The sequence below is a fragment of the Argopecten irradians genome, chromosome 15, assembly GCF_041381155.1.
Source record: "Argopecten irradians isolate NY chromosome 15, Ai_NY, whole genome shotgun sequence".
In the NCBI taxonomy this organism is placed as follows: Eukaryota; Metazoa; Mollusca; class Bivalvia; order Pectinida; family Pectinidae; genus Argopecten; species Argopecten irradians.
Genome location: NC_091148.1, coordinates 9,730,882 through 9,748,857, shown reverse-complemented (window position 1 = coordinate 9,748,857; position 17,976 = coordinate 9,730,882). Strand labels below are relative to the sequence as shown.

The following is a 17,976-nucleotide window of genomic DNA, read 5'->3' as shown; positions in this document are numbered from 1 at the left end:
CCTATTAGGAAATCATTGAAAATTTTGAAAGTGGATAAAAAGTGGATAAAAATGTATGTATTATAAAGATGAACCGACCTGATAACGAGTTAATTAAAATTATTATTTATCCAAGTAGGAAATCATTGAAATTTTGAAAAAAGGATAAAAATGTATGTATAATAAATAAGAACAACCCAGTATTGAGACAAATTAATTAATCAAAATTACTATCTATCCATGTAGGAAATCATTGAAATTTTTGAGAATGGAAAAAAATTAATTCAAATTACTTTTTTAAGCCAAGAAGGAAATCATTGAAATTTTTGACAATGGATATAAATATATGTAATAAATAAGAACCTACCTGTTAATGCTATGTAATATCCCATTCATCCTGTATCCATACACACAACCATTAAGCTGGTCTAAAACCCTAATACACTCAATCATATCTGTACCTTTTCATGGCCAATTCAGCTCAAATCAGTACGGTAAATATCTTTGAATAACGTTCAGTTTATTTTTGTCCTACATATAGCCAGGGTCATTTGAGGATAATGTAAACCAATTTTCTTTTTGTGTGCGATTTTGTTCATGAACTTTGCAATTAAAGTGAATAGTTGGGTAAAGAAAACCAGTCTAGTCAATGCTTTCATTGGCCTTCCCAATGTTCTCACATATTAGAATGACGGCCAAGTTCTGCTTACGTTGCCCAGTTCTGACCACTGAAATAACTATGAAAGCGAGGCTGCGTGGAAACGTAACCACGGACATAGTCAGTCAGGAAGACGTTTTAGGATTCCTAAACTATAAATTAATTTCTTCGCATGCAGAGAGGTTTTGACGGGAGATTTTATTTTTCTATTCCATAAGAAATTATACCGGATACATTCACTCCATTTTTACCAACTTTAACTTATCTTGCCCGACTGTTCACTTTAAGTTTTCTCCATGAATTAAAATCTTCCTACGTTATATTGAAAGCTATGACTAATGATATCTGCTAAAGTTATTCATCGTGAACTTGGAAGTTGGAAGATAGCTGGAGTCTCCCAAAATATGCAGTCAACCTGTCTATAAGGACCACCCAAGGGACAGTCAAACCTGTCTATAAAGACCACCCAAGGGCCAGTCAAAACTGTCTATATAGACCACCCTAGGGACAGTCAAACCTGTCTATAAAGACCAACCGCTATACAGAGGTGGTCGCTAAGGCAGGTTTCATTGCACCCAGTAACTGTCTCATATTTTTCTTTGTTTTTTCGCAGGATCTTTATACAGAGGTGGTCCCTAAGGCAGGTTTCATTGCACCCAGTAACTGTCTCATAGTTTTCTTTGTTTTTTCGCAGGATGTTAATTCAATTGTTGACTTGTATTGTATTCCAATTCTTGTGTTGTACATAAACAAATTTTTTAAAAAAAAGCTCTCATGATGTTTTAAATTTACAAGAACCATGGTCATAGGACGCCACCCTGGAGAACTCAGCATTTGAGCATTGGAATTCATAAGCACAATATCAATCCGGTTGTGACATCACAATAGTAATATTGACTCTGTGTTTCTCAAAATGGAAACATTGAGTCAATATGGCTAATATCAATCTCCACATGACCATGTATTAGCCAATGTGAATAGTTGAAACTCAGAACATATTTAATACTGTGTAATAAAATCCTTTGCATTTTTTTAATTATGATTTCATTATGAATATGACGTTGCACAATTATCTCCCAAAAATAAAATGTACTGCCCGAGTCAAAAGATATATGGTTTTTTGTTAAATAATTTGAAACATACGCCACCTGCTAAAGTTCCATAGCATATCAAATTATTAAACTCATTCAAAATATTCCACACTCAACCATCCATGCAAAGTCCTATACGGTTGAGTAGACATGAATTCCGTAGTTTTATTCATTAACAGAATCCTCAAACCTTTGTAACGTTTACCGTATTCGGTGTATTGATTCGTTTGGCTCTGTGACAGGTGAATACTGTGCACAACCGAACTGTCATTGTGCCCACAATAAGCTTTTTTGATGTACATTGACCTGTTCATTTCCTGACATCGCACACGCTTTACATGTCAAGTTTGATTATATCTATAGGTTATGACAACGCACATGTTTTACCTGTGAAGTTAGATTATATCTAGGCTAGGACAGGTACACATGCTTTACATGTCAAGTTAGATAATCTACGGCTACACATGTGTGAAGTTTGATTACATCTAGGTTACAACTAGATATCAACTTTATCATCATCTACTGTTGATTGTTTAGTTTTGCCCTGAATCTATTTCTACAAAAGTTTCGTCAATATATGACAGGTTAAATTTTACTATAATCTAGTTTCATATCAACCATTACATGTATTTTAAGTGGTGTCTGGTGGCTTATAGACTCTTTTCATGGAATTTTCTTGATGAAGCTTGACACCATATATTCCATCTATGAATATTAATGAGTTATCTCTATTGTGGGTAGGCATTCATTGTGACATCATCATTTTGCGTGTGAAACTCATCATTTTGTGTGTGAAACTCATCATTTTGCATGTGAAACTCATCCTTTTGTTTGTGTGTGAAACTCATCCTTTTGTGTGTGAAACTCATCATTTTGCGTGTGAAACTCATCCTTTTGTGTGTGAAACTCATCATTTTGCGTGTGAAACTCATCATTTTGCGTGTGAAACTCATCATTTTGTGTGTGAAACTCATCATTTTGTGTGTGAAACTCATCCTTTTGTGTGTGAAACTCATCCTTTTGTGTGTGAAACTCATCATTTTGCGTGTGAAACTCATCATTTTGCGTGTGAAACTCATCATTTTCTCTGAAAAGTATGATGTTACACTCAATACATACCCACAAGGGCAGATAACTCTGTACTATGCAAAAACATAATAATTAAGTAGTCCATGATGTGAATAAAAGCCCAAAAAATCTTAAATAAACCACAAGACATTTCTGCCGATTTGGACGTGAAAAGTAATGTCAAAATAAGAAATCACAATCACCAGCAGGTGGAACTATTTGACGGGAAGCATACTTTCCAGTTTTATTTTTAGTATCTCAAATCAGAAGTATTAACAAATTTAGTTTAGCCCTCATTGTGAATCTAGTTCTAATTACATCATTAGCTTCATCAATGTAAATAAATTATTCATGCAGCCTCTATTCTACATAACAGAGTGGAACATGGCATAATGCAATGTTATGTGACAGGACTTGGATTTGACGGAATGGACACAGTTAACAATTCTATAAAGGACACCAGAGGGACACCACAAAAATGTCCTTTATAGACAGGTGTCCTTTAAACAGAGGTCAGCTATATAGTAAATTTTATCAAATGGGGTTGGTAAGTCTCTCCTTTATGGACAGGTGCCTTTTATATAGAGTTGTCCTTTATAGACAGGTGCCCTTGATACAGAGGTCAATTATATAGTAAATTGCACCAAATGGGGTTGATGAGTCTGTCCTTTATGGACAGGTGTCCTTTATACAGAGGTCAATTATATAGAAAATTGCACCAAATGGGGTTGATGAGCCTGTCCTTTATAGACAGGTGTCCTTTATACAGAGGTCAGCTATATAGTAAATTGCACCAAATGGGGTTGGTAAGTCTGTCCTTTATGGACAGGTGCCCTTTATACAGAGGTCAGCTATATAGTAAATTTCATCAAATGGGGTTGATAAGTCTGTCCTTTATAGACAGGTGTCCTTTAAACAGAGGTCAGCTATATATTAAATTTTATAAAATGGGGTTGATAAGTCTGTCCTTTATAGACAGTCGCCCTTTATACAGAGGTCAGCTATATAGTAAATTGCAGCAAATGGGGTTGATTGGTCTGTCCTTTATAGGCAGACTTCCTTTAAACAGAGGTCAATTATATAGTAAATTGCACCAAATGGGGTTGGTAAGTCTGTCATTTATGGACAGGTGTCCTTTATATAGAGTTGTCCTTTATAGACAGGTGTCCTTTACACAGAGGTCAATTATATAGTAAATTGCACCAAATTGGGTTGATAAGTCTGTCGTTTATGAACAGGTGCCCTTTATATAGAGTTGTCCTTTATAGCAAGTTTGCCTGTATTTATATAGAGCCGCAAAAAATATTCCAATCCCTTTTTCATTCAGGGGCATAAAATAATTCTGATATTTCTCATACATTCTATATACCTCAGTGATTAAAATTGTGTTTTTTTCTTTGAGCTTTCACAATTTACTATGAAACATAGAAAGAATTGATTTAACCTGATTTCCCTATATTCCTTAGATTAAGGTTTAGTGTTTGGAGTGTGCAGTATAATTACACTAGTAACCTAATTCCATTGATTATTATGCAGTAGATCTATATTTCAAGCAGGTTATTTTAGCATTAAGTATTGGATATCGACTCTCTTACCGATACAAAGACTGAAATCTGATCTAATTGTGCCATTGTTACGACCATTTAAACTCGGAGATATCACTACAAATGTCAATGACAAACCGCTCTAATTATACCGGATCATTACAGGTTTCCGACCACTAGCTTAAAGTCTGGTTAGCTTGACAGGAATAATTCCAAACAAAATAAATTGAACACAGATGGGTTTCTACAGCTGATAAAATAATTTTTAAGACAATCATAATAAATAGAAAAGTTGTTGATGTATAATCAGAAAGAAAATATCTGTTTTTGGATCACATTTTACTATTTGTCAAAGTTTGTAAGTTGGGGCAACTTTCCAATCGGTATCCATGTCAACTTGGTAATAGCAAGGGGAGGTAATCACTGTAAATGCTCAATTACCTACCACCACAATAACTTAAATATATAAATATCACAAACACGAAAGGAAACAATTGGATATAAATGCTGTATTTATCGGTATAAGCGAGTACATTTAGCCACACAGGTATCTATGGTCCACTGAGAAACAAATATTTTTACTGTACATATCTCTCTAGGTCTCTTCAATTGGAAATGAGTATAGAGTGAAATATTGCAAACTTTTCAAGTGTAAATTAATACCTTTCTAAATCACTTCATATAATATAGATATTGATATCATCAACCTAGAGGAAAACATTCAATTAGTTTGTTTGATTTGATATAAGTAAAACAGTCTGTGACATAAATTTTTTTTGCTGCTAGTCATTTGGACTAGTAAACCCCAAAGTTTTACTAGTCCGACTATTTAATCACTAGTCCAAATTAAATATACAGCCGTTTAGGCGTTCTGCTTCAGCACTTCAGTCATGATCAGTTCAGGATTTTCGACCGAAACAACAGTCTGGATGCATTTGTGAACGCAAATTTTCACAAAATGATGCATCCGGAATGAAAAAAATCACATACAGAATGCACTCAAAATGTGCTGCAATTGACCACCGCTCTTGTAAATATAGTATATTTACCGATTTTAATCGGGTGTGGAGTCACTAGTCCAATCGGACTAGTTCATTACAACTGCCAGGCACTAGTCCAGCCATAAAATTACTAATCGTGGGCATCGGACTAGTGCTTAAAGTTTCTGACTGGTTAAATATCCTGTTAACAGCCAGGGACATTGATGGAAGAAAGCCGGAGTACCTACATAAAAACCACAGACCAGCGGTCAGTACCTGGCCACTGGCCCCACACCGTATTCGATCAATATCAACAAGAACATCCCATTATGTACCCACTGGTTATATGGATTGATTTTTTTCTCTCTGATGCATATATATATTCCCTGCATCGAGATCATTAACAGTAATTAAGTGCATTGTTTTCAAACTTTTCAATCGTGAATTTATACCTTTGCATACACTCTGGTCAGTCTCCCAGAAGTATTTTAATTAATTGCGTAGGAAATGCTTCACACACTTACAGGGCTCCAGACCAGTTTCATCAATCCTAGCTCCTATCTTCAAAAAATTCCTTAACATAAAATTCTCCATAACAAAACATTACAGAAGTGAAAGAAAGCTTAAGATTTTTTTCCTAACTTTTATAATAATTTACTAATTTACTATGAAGAATTTAAAGTTATCAAAAGTTGATGAAACTGGGGCCATGAGGTATAAAATTTTGTATCAATTTAATTACCTCCTACATGCAGATTCTATCAAATATTCTTTGCATCTTTAAATTAATTTTTCAAATTCTGACTAATGTTTTTCACACAAAAAGTATCAAAACTTTGGATAACAATTAATTAGAAGAACTAGTCAATGCAAGGGAAACAACTCTTCTTCAAGTAGGTAACTGTTCTTCACATAAAATGAGGGAAAGGGAGTGAACTCTGTCATCTCTATCTAAGTTTTTGTAGTGGGACTGGTTTAACACTTGGTGAAAAGATAGCTTAAGTGGTATAACCTCTGTCTTTACGTGATTGGAGAGTTGTGGGTACAGATCGAGCGTCATGGATTTGGAGAACATGGGTTCTGGAGGACATGGGTTCAGAAGGCCATGGTTCCAACACCCATCCAACTTTTATAGCTATCCAATTAACGTAGAATTTACACCAAATTAACTAAACACTAAGGTGATGAAGATATGAATAGACAGAAATGGAAGCAAATGTTATTATAATTCTAATATAGGAGTAAGCTCTAACAGTGCACAATACAGTCAAACCTGTCTATAAAGGACACAGAAGGGACATTATAGACGGGTGCTCTTTATACTGAGGACAATTCTATAATATATATCAAATGGGTTGATGAGTCTGTCCTTTATATACAGGTGTCCTTTATACAGAGGATTATAGAGTAAATTGCACCAAATGAGGTTGATTATTCTGTCCGTTATAGACAGGTGTCCTTTATAGGTGTTTGTCCTTATGACGAGTTTGACTGTATAACAATAAAGTTCAACTGACCTTTCACAATGCCTCGACTTTTTGCCTCTGATATACGGGTGATCTCATCTGTGGCGAAGGAGGCACTGGCTGGACTCGATGACCCGGAACTGAACTCCCTGCCGACCTCCGGGACCGGTGCAGACGACACGTCCCGCGTCTTCATCGTCACGCTAACCTGCCATGGCTGTAAGATAGCAGACATAGAATGTAGTCAAACCTGCTATGGCTGTAAGACAGCAGACATAGAATGTACAGCACCATGACAAAAGTATTCGCGATTTTTTAAAATGGCGGCTCTGCCGCTGTGCGCTTCGGGCGACTAAAGGGGTATAACTCGTACAGAAATATATATTTTTGGCTAATTTTTTGATATGACGTCGCAGATGACGTAACTGACGTCATTTGTCAAAGACAGACGTCAGCTTACTAAAATACCAACATTAACAAAGCCACGTAAAGATGGGGAGGAAATCGGCGGAAGTTTCGTCTGATATAAAAAAAGTTATAATAGAAATGAAGTCATACGGACATAAAACTTCAGAGTTGGTGAAGGCAACAGGAATACCAGAATCTATGATTAGATCCATATGGAAAAGGTATTTGGAAAGAGGAACTCTGGAAAACAAAGCAAGAACAGGTAGGCCGTCCAAGTTGTCAACGAGAGACAAAACATGGCTTTTTCGTTACACAAAAACAAAGAGAGGCAAAGTATTGACGGAAATAACTAATGAATTAAATGAAAGATTGGATGTACAAAATACAGTAAATAGTCGAACTATTCAAAGATTTCTTCATAAAAAGGATTTGAAGCGCAGAGTTGTCAGAAAAAAGATGGCTGTTTCGGAAGTAAATCGTAAAAAACGTTTAAGCTGGTGTTTAGAAAAAAGACGACTTAGTGTGGAACAATATTGGAAAACTATAATATTTTCTGATGAAAGTCAGGTTGTAATAGGTGATAATCACCGTGTATATGTGTGGAGAACAGCCTGTGAATCTTTTCTACCAGAGTGCATGTGCCCTCCCCGTCAGCGCCGGATATCTGTTATGGTGTGGGGATGCATCACATATTATGGTGTAGGAACTCTTTGTAAAGTTGACGGAAATATAAATGCCCAGAAATACATAAATATACTAAATGATAATCTTTGGCCTGTTATCGCTCAGCATTTCGCCGACAAAATATATAGATTCCAAGACGACAATGCCCCCGTACATCGGGCACATGTTACAAACGAATTTAAGCTGCAAAAATAATATACCAACCATTATATGGCCTGCTCAATCACCAGACATTAATATTATTGAAAATTTGTGGCTTAGAATGAAACACTAACATTTTGCTTTTGATCCATATGCAATCAATATCATTTCAAATCATTCAATACAGAGAAGCTCATTTGTCAGAGGTGGAGCATCTTTAAAGTGTGTAATGATTGTAGTGTAATCACAGTTATTAGTGCCCCTTTCCCTGTCAGTGCCTCTCCTCTCTTCTGGAGAAGAGTTGAAGTTGTATAAACACTCCCATCTCATGGATTAAACAATGTTTTATAACATGTGATTTCTCTAACATCAGCATTGTAAACCATATTACATGACTTGTATGTCTTTCTTGGTACTTAAATGGCAGGTTTTAACATGTGGGGTGGGATCCAATGTAATAGGAAGCGGAATTGGATGGGATTGGATGGGGTGGGGGTCAGGCCTAATGGGATAGGACAGGTAATGGGATTGGATGGGGTGGGGGTCAGACCTAATGGGATAGGATAGGTAATGGGATTGGATGGGGTGGGGGTCAGACCTAATGGGTAGGACAGGTAATGGGATTGGATGGGGTGGGGGTCGGACCTAATGGGATAGGACAGGTAATGGGATTGAATGGGGTGGGGGTCAGACCTAATGGGATAGGACAGGTAATGGGATTGGATGGGGTGGGGGTCAGACCTAATGGGATAGGACAGGGAATGGGACCTACTGGGATAGGACAGGGAATGGGACGGGGTGGGACCTAATGGGATAGGACAGGGAATGGGATTGGATGGGGTGGGGGTCAGACCTAATGCGATAGGACAGGGAATGGGATTGAATGGGGTGGGGGTCAGACCTAATGGGATAGGACAGGGAATGGGACCTACTGGGATAGGACAGAGAATGGGACGGGGTGGGACCTAATGGGATAGGACAGGGAATGGGACAGGGTGAGACCTAATGTGATAGGACAGGGAAGGGGATGGGATGGGACCTAATGGGGTAGATCAGTGATTGGGATGGTATGGGAATTAATGGGATATGACAGGAAATGGAATTGGATGGGGTGGGGTGGGATGGGGTGGGGCCTAATGGAAAAGGACAGAGAATGGGATGGTATAGGACCTAATGGGATATGACAGGGAATGGGATTGGATGGGGTGGGGTGGGGCCTAATGGGATAGGACAGGGAAAGGGACCTAATGGGATATGACAGGGAATGGGATTGGATGGGGTGGGGTGGGGCCTAATGGGATAGGACAAGGAATGGGATTGGATTGGATGGGGTAGGGCCTAATGGGATAGGACACGGAATGGGATTGGATGGGATGGAGTTGGACTTAATGAGATAGGACAGAGAATGGGACCTAATGGAATAGGACAGGGAATGGGTTGGGATGGGATCTAATGGGATAGATCGGGGATTGGGACAGGGTGGGAATCAATGGGATAGGACAGGGTGGGAATTAATGGGATAGGACAGGGTGGGAATTAATGGGATAGGACAGGGAATGGGATTGGATGGGATGGAGTTGGACTTAATGAGATAGGACAGAGAATGGGACCTAATGGAATAGGACAGGGAATGGGTTGGGATCTAATGGGATAGATCGGGGATTGGGACAGGGTGGGAATCAATGGGATAGGACAGGGTGGGAATTAATGGGATAGGACAGGGAATGGGACAGGATGAGGCCTGATGTGACAGGACAGGGAATTGGGGGTAGGGTGGGACCCTATGGGACAGGACAGGGAATTGGGGGTAGGGTGGGACCCTATGGGACAGGACAGGGAATTGGGGGTAGGGTGGGACCCTATGGGACAGGACAGGGAATTGGGGGTAGGGTGGGACCCTATGGGACAGGACAGGGAATTGGGGGTAGGGTGGGACCCTATGGGACAGGACAGGGAATTGGGGGTAGGGTGGGACCCTATGGGACAGGACAGGGAATTGGGGGTAGGGTGGGACCCTATGGGACAGGACAGGGAATTGGGGGTAGGGTGGGACCCTATGGGACAGGACAGGGAATTGGGGGTAGGGTGGGACCCTATGGGACAGGACAGGGAATTGGGGGTAGGGTGGGACCCTATGGGACAGAAGTCACAAAATAGGAAAGCAGATATGAATAATACTATAACCCTCAATATCAAAGGAAATAACACAAAACTCTGATACATAATCAATTGCTCTATTTAATATAGAAATCTTGTGCTCTGTCAGAAACAGAGCTAATGCTAAACCTAAACAGTATTGACAATGCTGCTGCCCTCTCCAATTTCGTCGGAATTGTACAAGTCGGTCTCTCCATCATTTCCCAGGTAACACAATAAACAAGTACGGTCTATTGATTCCTATACATCACTTAGGATTTTTTATAAACTGATCAATGCCACAAAAAAATCCCACCATAACAAACACAGGCAAAATATCTTCACCTGATTAGGCACAAAACCAGGTGAGTTCAGGTGATGCCATTCGGCCTATGTTATTATATTATACTCTTATTTCCCGATATGAAATTAGCAATCAGGTGGAAGATCAGCGAAATTCTCAAGTCGTTGACACTTATTCTTCATTGGTCGTATTAACGGTGTTATTGATGGTGCTAGTTTCCCGATTTCTAGGTGACCATTTACACAAAGCATGCGAAGAATTCCGAGTCGGTCTAATCTCAGGAACAAGGAAAGCTCATTACGGCCAATCAATACTAACCAGACTGTTCAGAATGCAGATATAAACTTGTTAACCCCTAAAGACACGTTTGGACTCTTCTGACTCTTGTAAGGCTGAGTCGAATATGAATTTTCAGGGGTTGGTCAATTGAGCTTAACCTCCTATCAACAGCTAAGGTCATTTAAAGATGGTGTCCCCAGCAAACAATGTCTTGGGGTGTGTGAATGTCTATTTTGAATGAGAGGCTGTAGTATGAATGTGTTGTGTCTCTTTGTGATAGTAGAATTCTTACCATTTTTATAGTGCAATCTCACTGAATAATAATAATAATAATAATAATGCTGAAGACACCAACTGTCCTACCAGTCATCCTACTCCCTGTATACTGAACGCTAAGCAGTAGCAGCAACTACCACTTTTATAGACTTTGGTGTGTCACGGCCAGGGGAGTGAATGTCATGAGTAATGAGTGAAAACTGCAATCTTAATCCTACTGTTTATTTTGAACCAAAGAACCCCTCTGTTTTTGTTTGATATTTTTGCCATCGGTCAATGAGTTTTCTCCTAGAACTCTAGCTTGTCTCCACCTGGCACATGACTATAGCTGTTTATAACTGTTTATTTAAAGATCTAGAGAGCACTTTGTGTAAGTCTAAAATTCAGATTTGAAAACCAAAGAACCTCTCTGTTTTTGTTTGATATTTTTGCCGTCGGTCAATGAGTTTTCTTCTAGAACTCTAGCTTGTCTCCACCTGGCACATGACTATAACTGTTTATTTAAAGATCTAGAGAGCACTTTGTGTAAGTCTAAAATTCAGATGCGTACTTGGTCGAGGAGTTAAGTTTTTGAAGCTTCAGTTTCAATTAACACAAATTAAATACAAACTGAAAATGTAAAAACTGTGTGTTTCATTGATTTCTTCTGCAAATTGATGGATTGATTGCTTACTTTGTGCCATATTTTCTTTACTAAGGGTTAGTCTAAATTTGGTTCTTAGCATCCTTACACCCTACTTTTTTATATTTTAAGCACCATGGTGCTCACCAGATCGAATACGGTAATATTTTTTGTTTACTTTTGAAAGATCCCTTCAGTACTTTATGACAAATCATTTTCATAAAAAAAATACCAACGGCCAAAATCTAAAATGGTGGTCTATTTGAACAATAGTGTTTTTCAATTAGTCCCAAATTATGGAGATCTACAAATGTAGCGAAAATACCCACGGTGGTGGTATAAAGGTCTTATACGTCTTCGAAGATTAAGACTTTGAAAGAGAAGAGAGAAGTTTAGCTGGATTGTACTGTGTCGATCATTATTGACAAGGTAGCTCAGCAATAGAGCTTTCAGCTAATGATCGGTGGTCCTGGGTTTGAATCCCAGTCTGGCTACTACATTTTTGCCTCTTCTGTTACAAAATTGGCACCCAACTAAAATACCCATGATGGTGGTATAAGGGTCATGTCTGTCTTTTGAGGGCAAAAGAAGGGAGGAGTGTAGCGGGATTGGATTGTGTCGATCATTGATGACTAGGTAGCTTAGCCAATATTAGAGCATTCGGCTAGTGTTTGGAGGTCCCGGGTTCGAAACCCAGTCTGGCCGTTACATTTTCTCCTCTTCTATTACATACAACCTACCCAATAAGTTTGAGTACAGGCCTAAATTTCACTCCATGATTACGCAATAAAATCACAAAAGAGTGTCACGTAGCCTAGAATCTGTATCAGTTAACAAGCCTGATAAATATGAGACTTTGAAATCAATACAACCTGGGTTTTAAATCGGACATTGAAACACAGAGTTGGTATTACAAGTCTACTGTTCGGCAAACAGATCAATATCTGAGTATAATACAACTACAATATAACTGATATGGTATATATCAAAACAAATGAGGAAATACATATATGAAAATATATACTTACATTTCAACTCCTAATAAAATAATCCTCTCGCCTTTGATTTAAATCCATGGAATACATATTTACACAACACAGGTTAACAGATCACACCTCACATGCTTTCTGTTGTATACACCGAGCCCGGCCGTAGGTAGTTTCCCTTTAATTCCTCGGATCTACTTCAGGTATGATATGTTCTCACCTGCGAAGGGAAAGAAATGGAGTGTTTTAAAAATAGCCAGGTGATAGCAGGGGTACTTATGGTAAATAGCACAATCTGTAGAGTCAGAAAGATACCAATATCAAATTGTCATATTGAGATAAGATGTAAATATCCGTAAATTCTGGTGGCTTTTTAAACAGACACAGTTGCATGTGCTTTGACAGCACAATCTGTAAAGTAAGAAAGATACCAATATCAGAATGAAATAAAAAATAAATTATAAATTATAAATTTTAAATAAAAGATACCAACATTAAGCTTTCATAGGAGATAATATGTAAATATCTGTAAATTTTGATTGCTTTTTAAAGTTTTAAAGGGACAGAGAAGATGTACTTTACGACAGCTGCCACAACAAAGGTGTTTATTTATTGTCTATTCAACAGACCCAGGGAGACCCAGGGGGTTCTTACAGTATTGAAATCAATAAAACTTTAGATTAACAAACATTCAGCATATAAATATCATAGTAATTAAAAAATAATATGTAAATGGCAAATTATAAGATATGATATATTGTACAAATATGTATAAGAATATATATAGCTATGTCACAAATGAAATACATGTATTTGAAATACCTTACATTTTGACATTATGAATGCTTATCGAGTAAAACTGATCTATCTAAAGAATATTCTTTTAATTTCTCTATCTCAAAAGTCAGAAAGATATCAAACAGTTATAATCGAATTAAATGTAAATATCTACAATTTCTGATTAAATGTAAATATCTACAATTTCTGATGGCTTTTTAAATGGATAAAAATCGTGATTTTATAATGATTAGAAATACAAAATAATGGATATTTATCTATCTTGTAATTTGACAATCAAATCTTTTCATCTGTATACCTATGTAGGAGGAGCAGAAGAGGCTTGAACTAAGTCAGCCATGTGCTCCACCAATCCAGAGCCTTTACCCTCCTTTCCTCTCCCTTTTTTAGTCTTTGCCCCAGACATTTGAAAGATACGCTAAATTCAAGAACATGAAAACAATACATACTGTATTCGACCAAATAAGTGCCTGTGTCCCTCTATAAGCGCCCCTCCCCTTTTTGAGGCCTCATTTCAATTGCTATATAGGTTTGCAATAATTCCATCTTATTAAGCACCTTTTCATTTTTCAATTTTTTAATCGCCCTGATCGCTAATTGGGCCTAATACGATATGTTCTAAATGTGTTATATTATGAAGAGGCAGTACATTTTCAGTGATTTTTAAGAAACGTTTTGGGTCGAATTATGGCTCCTTCCCCTAGAGAAAGTTTGCTTTATTTTCCCAATATTATGAAAATATTTTCCCAAATAAAAAAAAGCTCTTCAAATATACATATTTCAAGAAAGATACAATGTTAATTTTTTCCAATGGCAATAATTCACAAACCATGTGATACCTGATAACATTTGTGCAGGACTATAAATGTTTCTATTGGTGATGGAATGACAATAAAAGATGATATTCCGCAGTAACATCATTTCAGCGGGAAGATTATCGGGTACATAGAGTTACATTCCATCACCACTAGAGATATTACCCCTGCACAAAAACGTAATTGGGTATCACATGGTGCATGAATTATTTCCCTTGAAAATGCTATAGGCCCCTGAAGTTACATGGAGTAAGAAAATCACTGATTGCAATAGATCTCCCGCCTCCTGATATATACATAACACCCCTTCAGGTTAAAATCTAAGGACTACCCGGTATATAGAGTAAAATACGACTCTCCTTACCATGATCTTAGCCTGTATCCAGGTGATATCACATTAGAATTACTATGTAGGGTAAACTTAGACAAGGAAGCATTTATCACAAGAATTACCACAATGATTCTATCTGCTGGTTTTGACATTTGGAGTTTTTGAATGAACATTTGCAGCCCTCATCCTTGCAATTATATACTATTGTCCAAAAAACTCTTAAATGAAAGTCAATTATGTTCATTTTGGAAAAAAACAGCACTTGTCAGCCCTTCATCCAGCATGTTAATAGGCCTTTAAGATAGTATAAGTTTTCTGGGTCTTTTGGTTATCGAGAAATAATTGAAAATGTAAATTGTAAAAGACACACAATTAACTCATTCATCCCTGAAATTTCATAATGGACTGGTCTAGTCTTTGATTTAGAAGAGTCCAAATGTGTCTTCAGGGGTGAATGAGTTGATAAATGAGAGAAACATATGGACATCAACTGAGGTAATTTCCATAAGGACAACTGAGGTTTTGTCTAAGCTGGCTTCAAAGTCAGACATTTATGATTCCATTAAGTTGAGTAGATGTCCAATGGTATATACACAGAAATGAAATTAGGGTATATGTTACCATACAGGAGGTTTTAACAAAGAGTTTATTGCCAGATATGGTCATTAAATGGGCTTATCTCCAGACACTATTAGGGCTCATTAACAGTGTGGTATGTATAAGAAAGGACAGGGGCTTATTACTGGCCATGGCTCATGGGGCTTATTGATGGACATAAAGCTTATAACAGGACAGGGGTCTATTACTAGAGCTGGGACTTATTACTGGAACTGGGGCTTATTACTGTAATGGGGTGGACATGGGCTTATTATCAGGGCTTATTGCAAGACAGGGGCATATTAATGGATTGGGGCTTGTTTCCGAACAGAAGAACATTTACAAGACCGGGACTTATCATGATATGACAGGGACTTAAAACATTGAAGGCTACATGAAAATAGAATTAAGCAGAGGATACATGAAATGTCACATCACGATCAATAATGCCACAGCTATATCTATATTACAGGTATTGACTCTCTATTTACAAACGCCAGGTAAACATTTCACCTGTCTGTCGTGTCATCTACAGGTAGTACATACGGAGTGACATGTTGTATCCATAGCAACGAAAACTATGTCAAAATGGGAATCAATTTCCAGGCACGCACTGAATTTCAAGGACTATAGGTTCAGGTTAGAACTGCTGGAATCTTCTTTTAGGCAAGTTCAAGGCCATTTGCAAGGTCAAGACTAAAGGTCAATGTTTCTTCTTGGTGTTTTTTTCCTAAAGCTCTGACCTTTTTTATGTTGATTTGAATAAGAGGATGAATTCGGTTGTCCCATAAAACCCAATCTAAACATATTCTTTGTTTTTCCTGGGTATCTTTGGAAATGGCTACCTGGTAAAAATTGGGAATTTTTGTACAATGGAAGTAGGAAATTGTGAAAAATTTTAATGGGAAATTTTGGAAAAAAAGTAGAAATAAATAATTATGCTTCCTTATGAACCAGTCTAAGAATGTACATACTAAAATACAACATTCAGGGCTACAATTTCCGAATGTTTTTTTGTTTCTTCACACGAAATGCACGTTACACTCTCTGAATTGGGGGATTTAGACAGGTTTGGGAATCAGGCCGAATTTTTGCCCCAAATATATTGGCAGGAAAAGCACTGATATTTGACCTTTAATAGATTGATGATCAGGACCTTGAAATTTGAATTAGAAACAAGATTCCTCATGATAATTGGCTTTGTTGAAAATATCTTATCCTTTCTCAACAATTTCACACCTTATCATACCCAGTCCCTTATACAACAAATAACTCCAGTATTTCACGACAAAGTCCTTCATCAAACATTCATGTAAAATTACTCAATATTAAATACTGCCTATTTCACAGCAAAGTCCTTCACAATACATTCATGCAGACTTACTCAATACTAAATACTGCCATCATTCCATCAAACACTATAAATCTCCGTAATTACAAAGTGGATTGAATTTAAATCTAATAGATCTTTGCATTATGCGAGCATAAAAAATGACACACGTAAGAGCATATGCCGTCATCTGTAAGATAGAAGTAAAATGTAAATATGGAGTCATTACAATCTTACCGTAGAAATCAAGGATAGTCCCCAGGTAAAATACTAGTGGTAATAACTCGCTGTGAAGTCGTGCACCTATTTCTGTAATCAATTCCAGGTACATACAGGTAAGTACTTATCAGTTCTTACCTGTAATCAGCTACACCCAACCCAATCATAGACTCCCATAACAGGTGGATTTATCTAGATTATAATAAATCATCTTATTGGAGGTGGGGGAGGGGAATGGGGGATGGGGGGTGATAAATGATGGGGGGTGGATGGGGGATATGAGGGGGTGGATAAATGAATGGGGGTTATGGGGGAGGGGAGATTGGCAGAGGAGGAATGCGGGTGAGGGGAATGGTTAAGAATGAAGGGGAGGGGAAGGGAATTGGGGGGAGGGGAATGCAGGAGAAAGGTGGGGAGGGAAATGGGGGAAAGGGAATGTGGTGGGGGTGGGAAATGGAGGAGAATTAGGGGGAGGGGGAATGGTTAAGGGAGTGGGGGAGGGAAATGGGGGAATGAGGGGGAGGGGGATGGATGGGGAGAGGGAGTTGGGGCGGTTAATGGTAGATGGTAGAGTTCAGTGTATTTTTGGGGGAAGGGGGCTAAAAGTGGATAAGGGAGGCTTCATTAATCTTGCAAAAAAATATAATAGATTGATTTGATAAGGAACCGAAGAGTAATGTGACACCCGAGATTAAGATTTATGTAATGAGCCAATTTAATGATAACACTACAAGCCTATAAATCACTTCTGTAGAATAGTGCTAGTATAATATGTAGCGGGATTGGACTAGGTTGATCATCGGTGACCAGGTAACTCAATCGGTAGAGCATCCGGCTAGTGTTCAGAGGTCCCGGGTTTGAAACCCGGATTGGTCATTTTTCTTCTGTCCTGTTACAAGCTTAGCACTAAACAAGAAACAAGATACCTATGTGTTAGTATATAGATCTTGTATATCTTTGAGGGCAAAGACTTTGAGGAAGGAGTGTAGCGGGAATGGACTGGATCAATAATCGATGAAGGTAGCTCATTCCGTAGAGCACCGACTAGTTTTCGGAGGTCCTGGGTTCGAATCCCAGTCTGGCAGATACATTTTCTCCTCTCCTGTTACATAGTGTTTGTATGTTGCAGGATTGAAATGGGTTGATCATCGATGACCAGGTAGCTAACTTGGTAGAGCATTCGGCTAGTGTTCGGAGGTCCCGGGTTCGATCCCCGGTCTGGCTGCTACATTTTCTTCTCTCCTGTTACACATGTAATTTTTAT

The 17,976-nt window shown here is 38.0% G+C and overlaps 1 protein-coding gene across 21 annotated transcripts in view; it reads right to left on the bottom strand.

The window, feature by feature from the left end:
- Positions 1 to 17,976, bottom strand: part of LOC138309051 (uncharacterized) — a 115,523-nt gene that overhangs the window by 83,153 nt on the left and 14,394 nt on the right. For all 21 annotated transcript variants that reach the window (XM_069250152.1, XM_069250154.1, XM_069250157.1 and 18 more), the window contains exons 2-3: positions 12,665 to 12,842; positions 6,838 to 7,003 (exon numbers count right to left, since the gene is read on the bottom strand). In XM_069250152.1, the coding sequence (XP_069106253.1) occupies positions 6,838 to 6,982 (145 nt within the window). In that variant the 5' untranslated portion in view covers positions 6,983 to 7,003; positions 12,665 to 12,842. The remainder of the gene's footprint in view (positions 1 to 6,837; positions 7,004 to 12,664; positions 12,843 to 17,976) is intronic.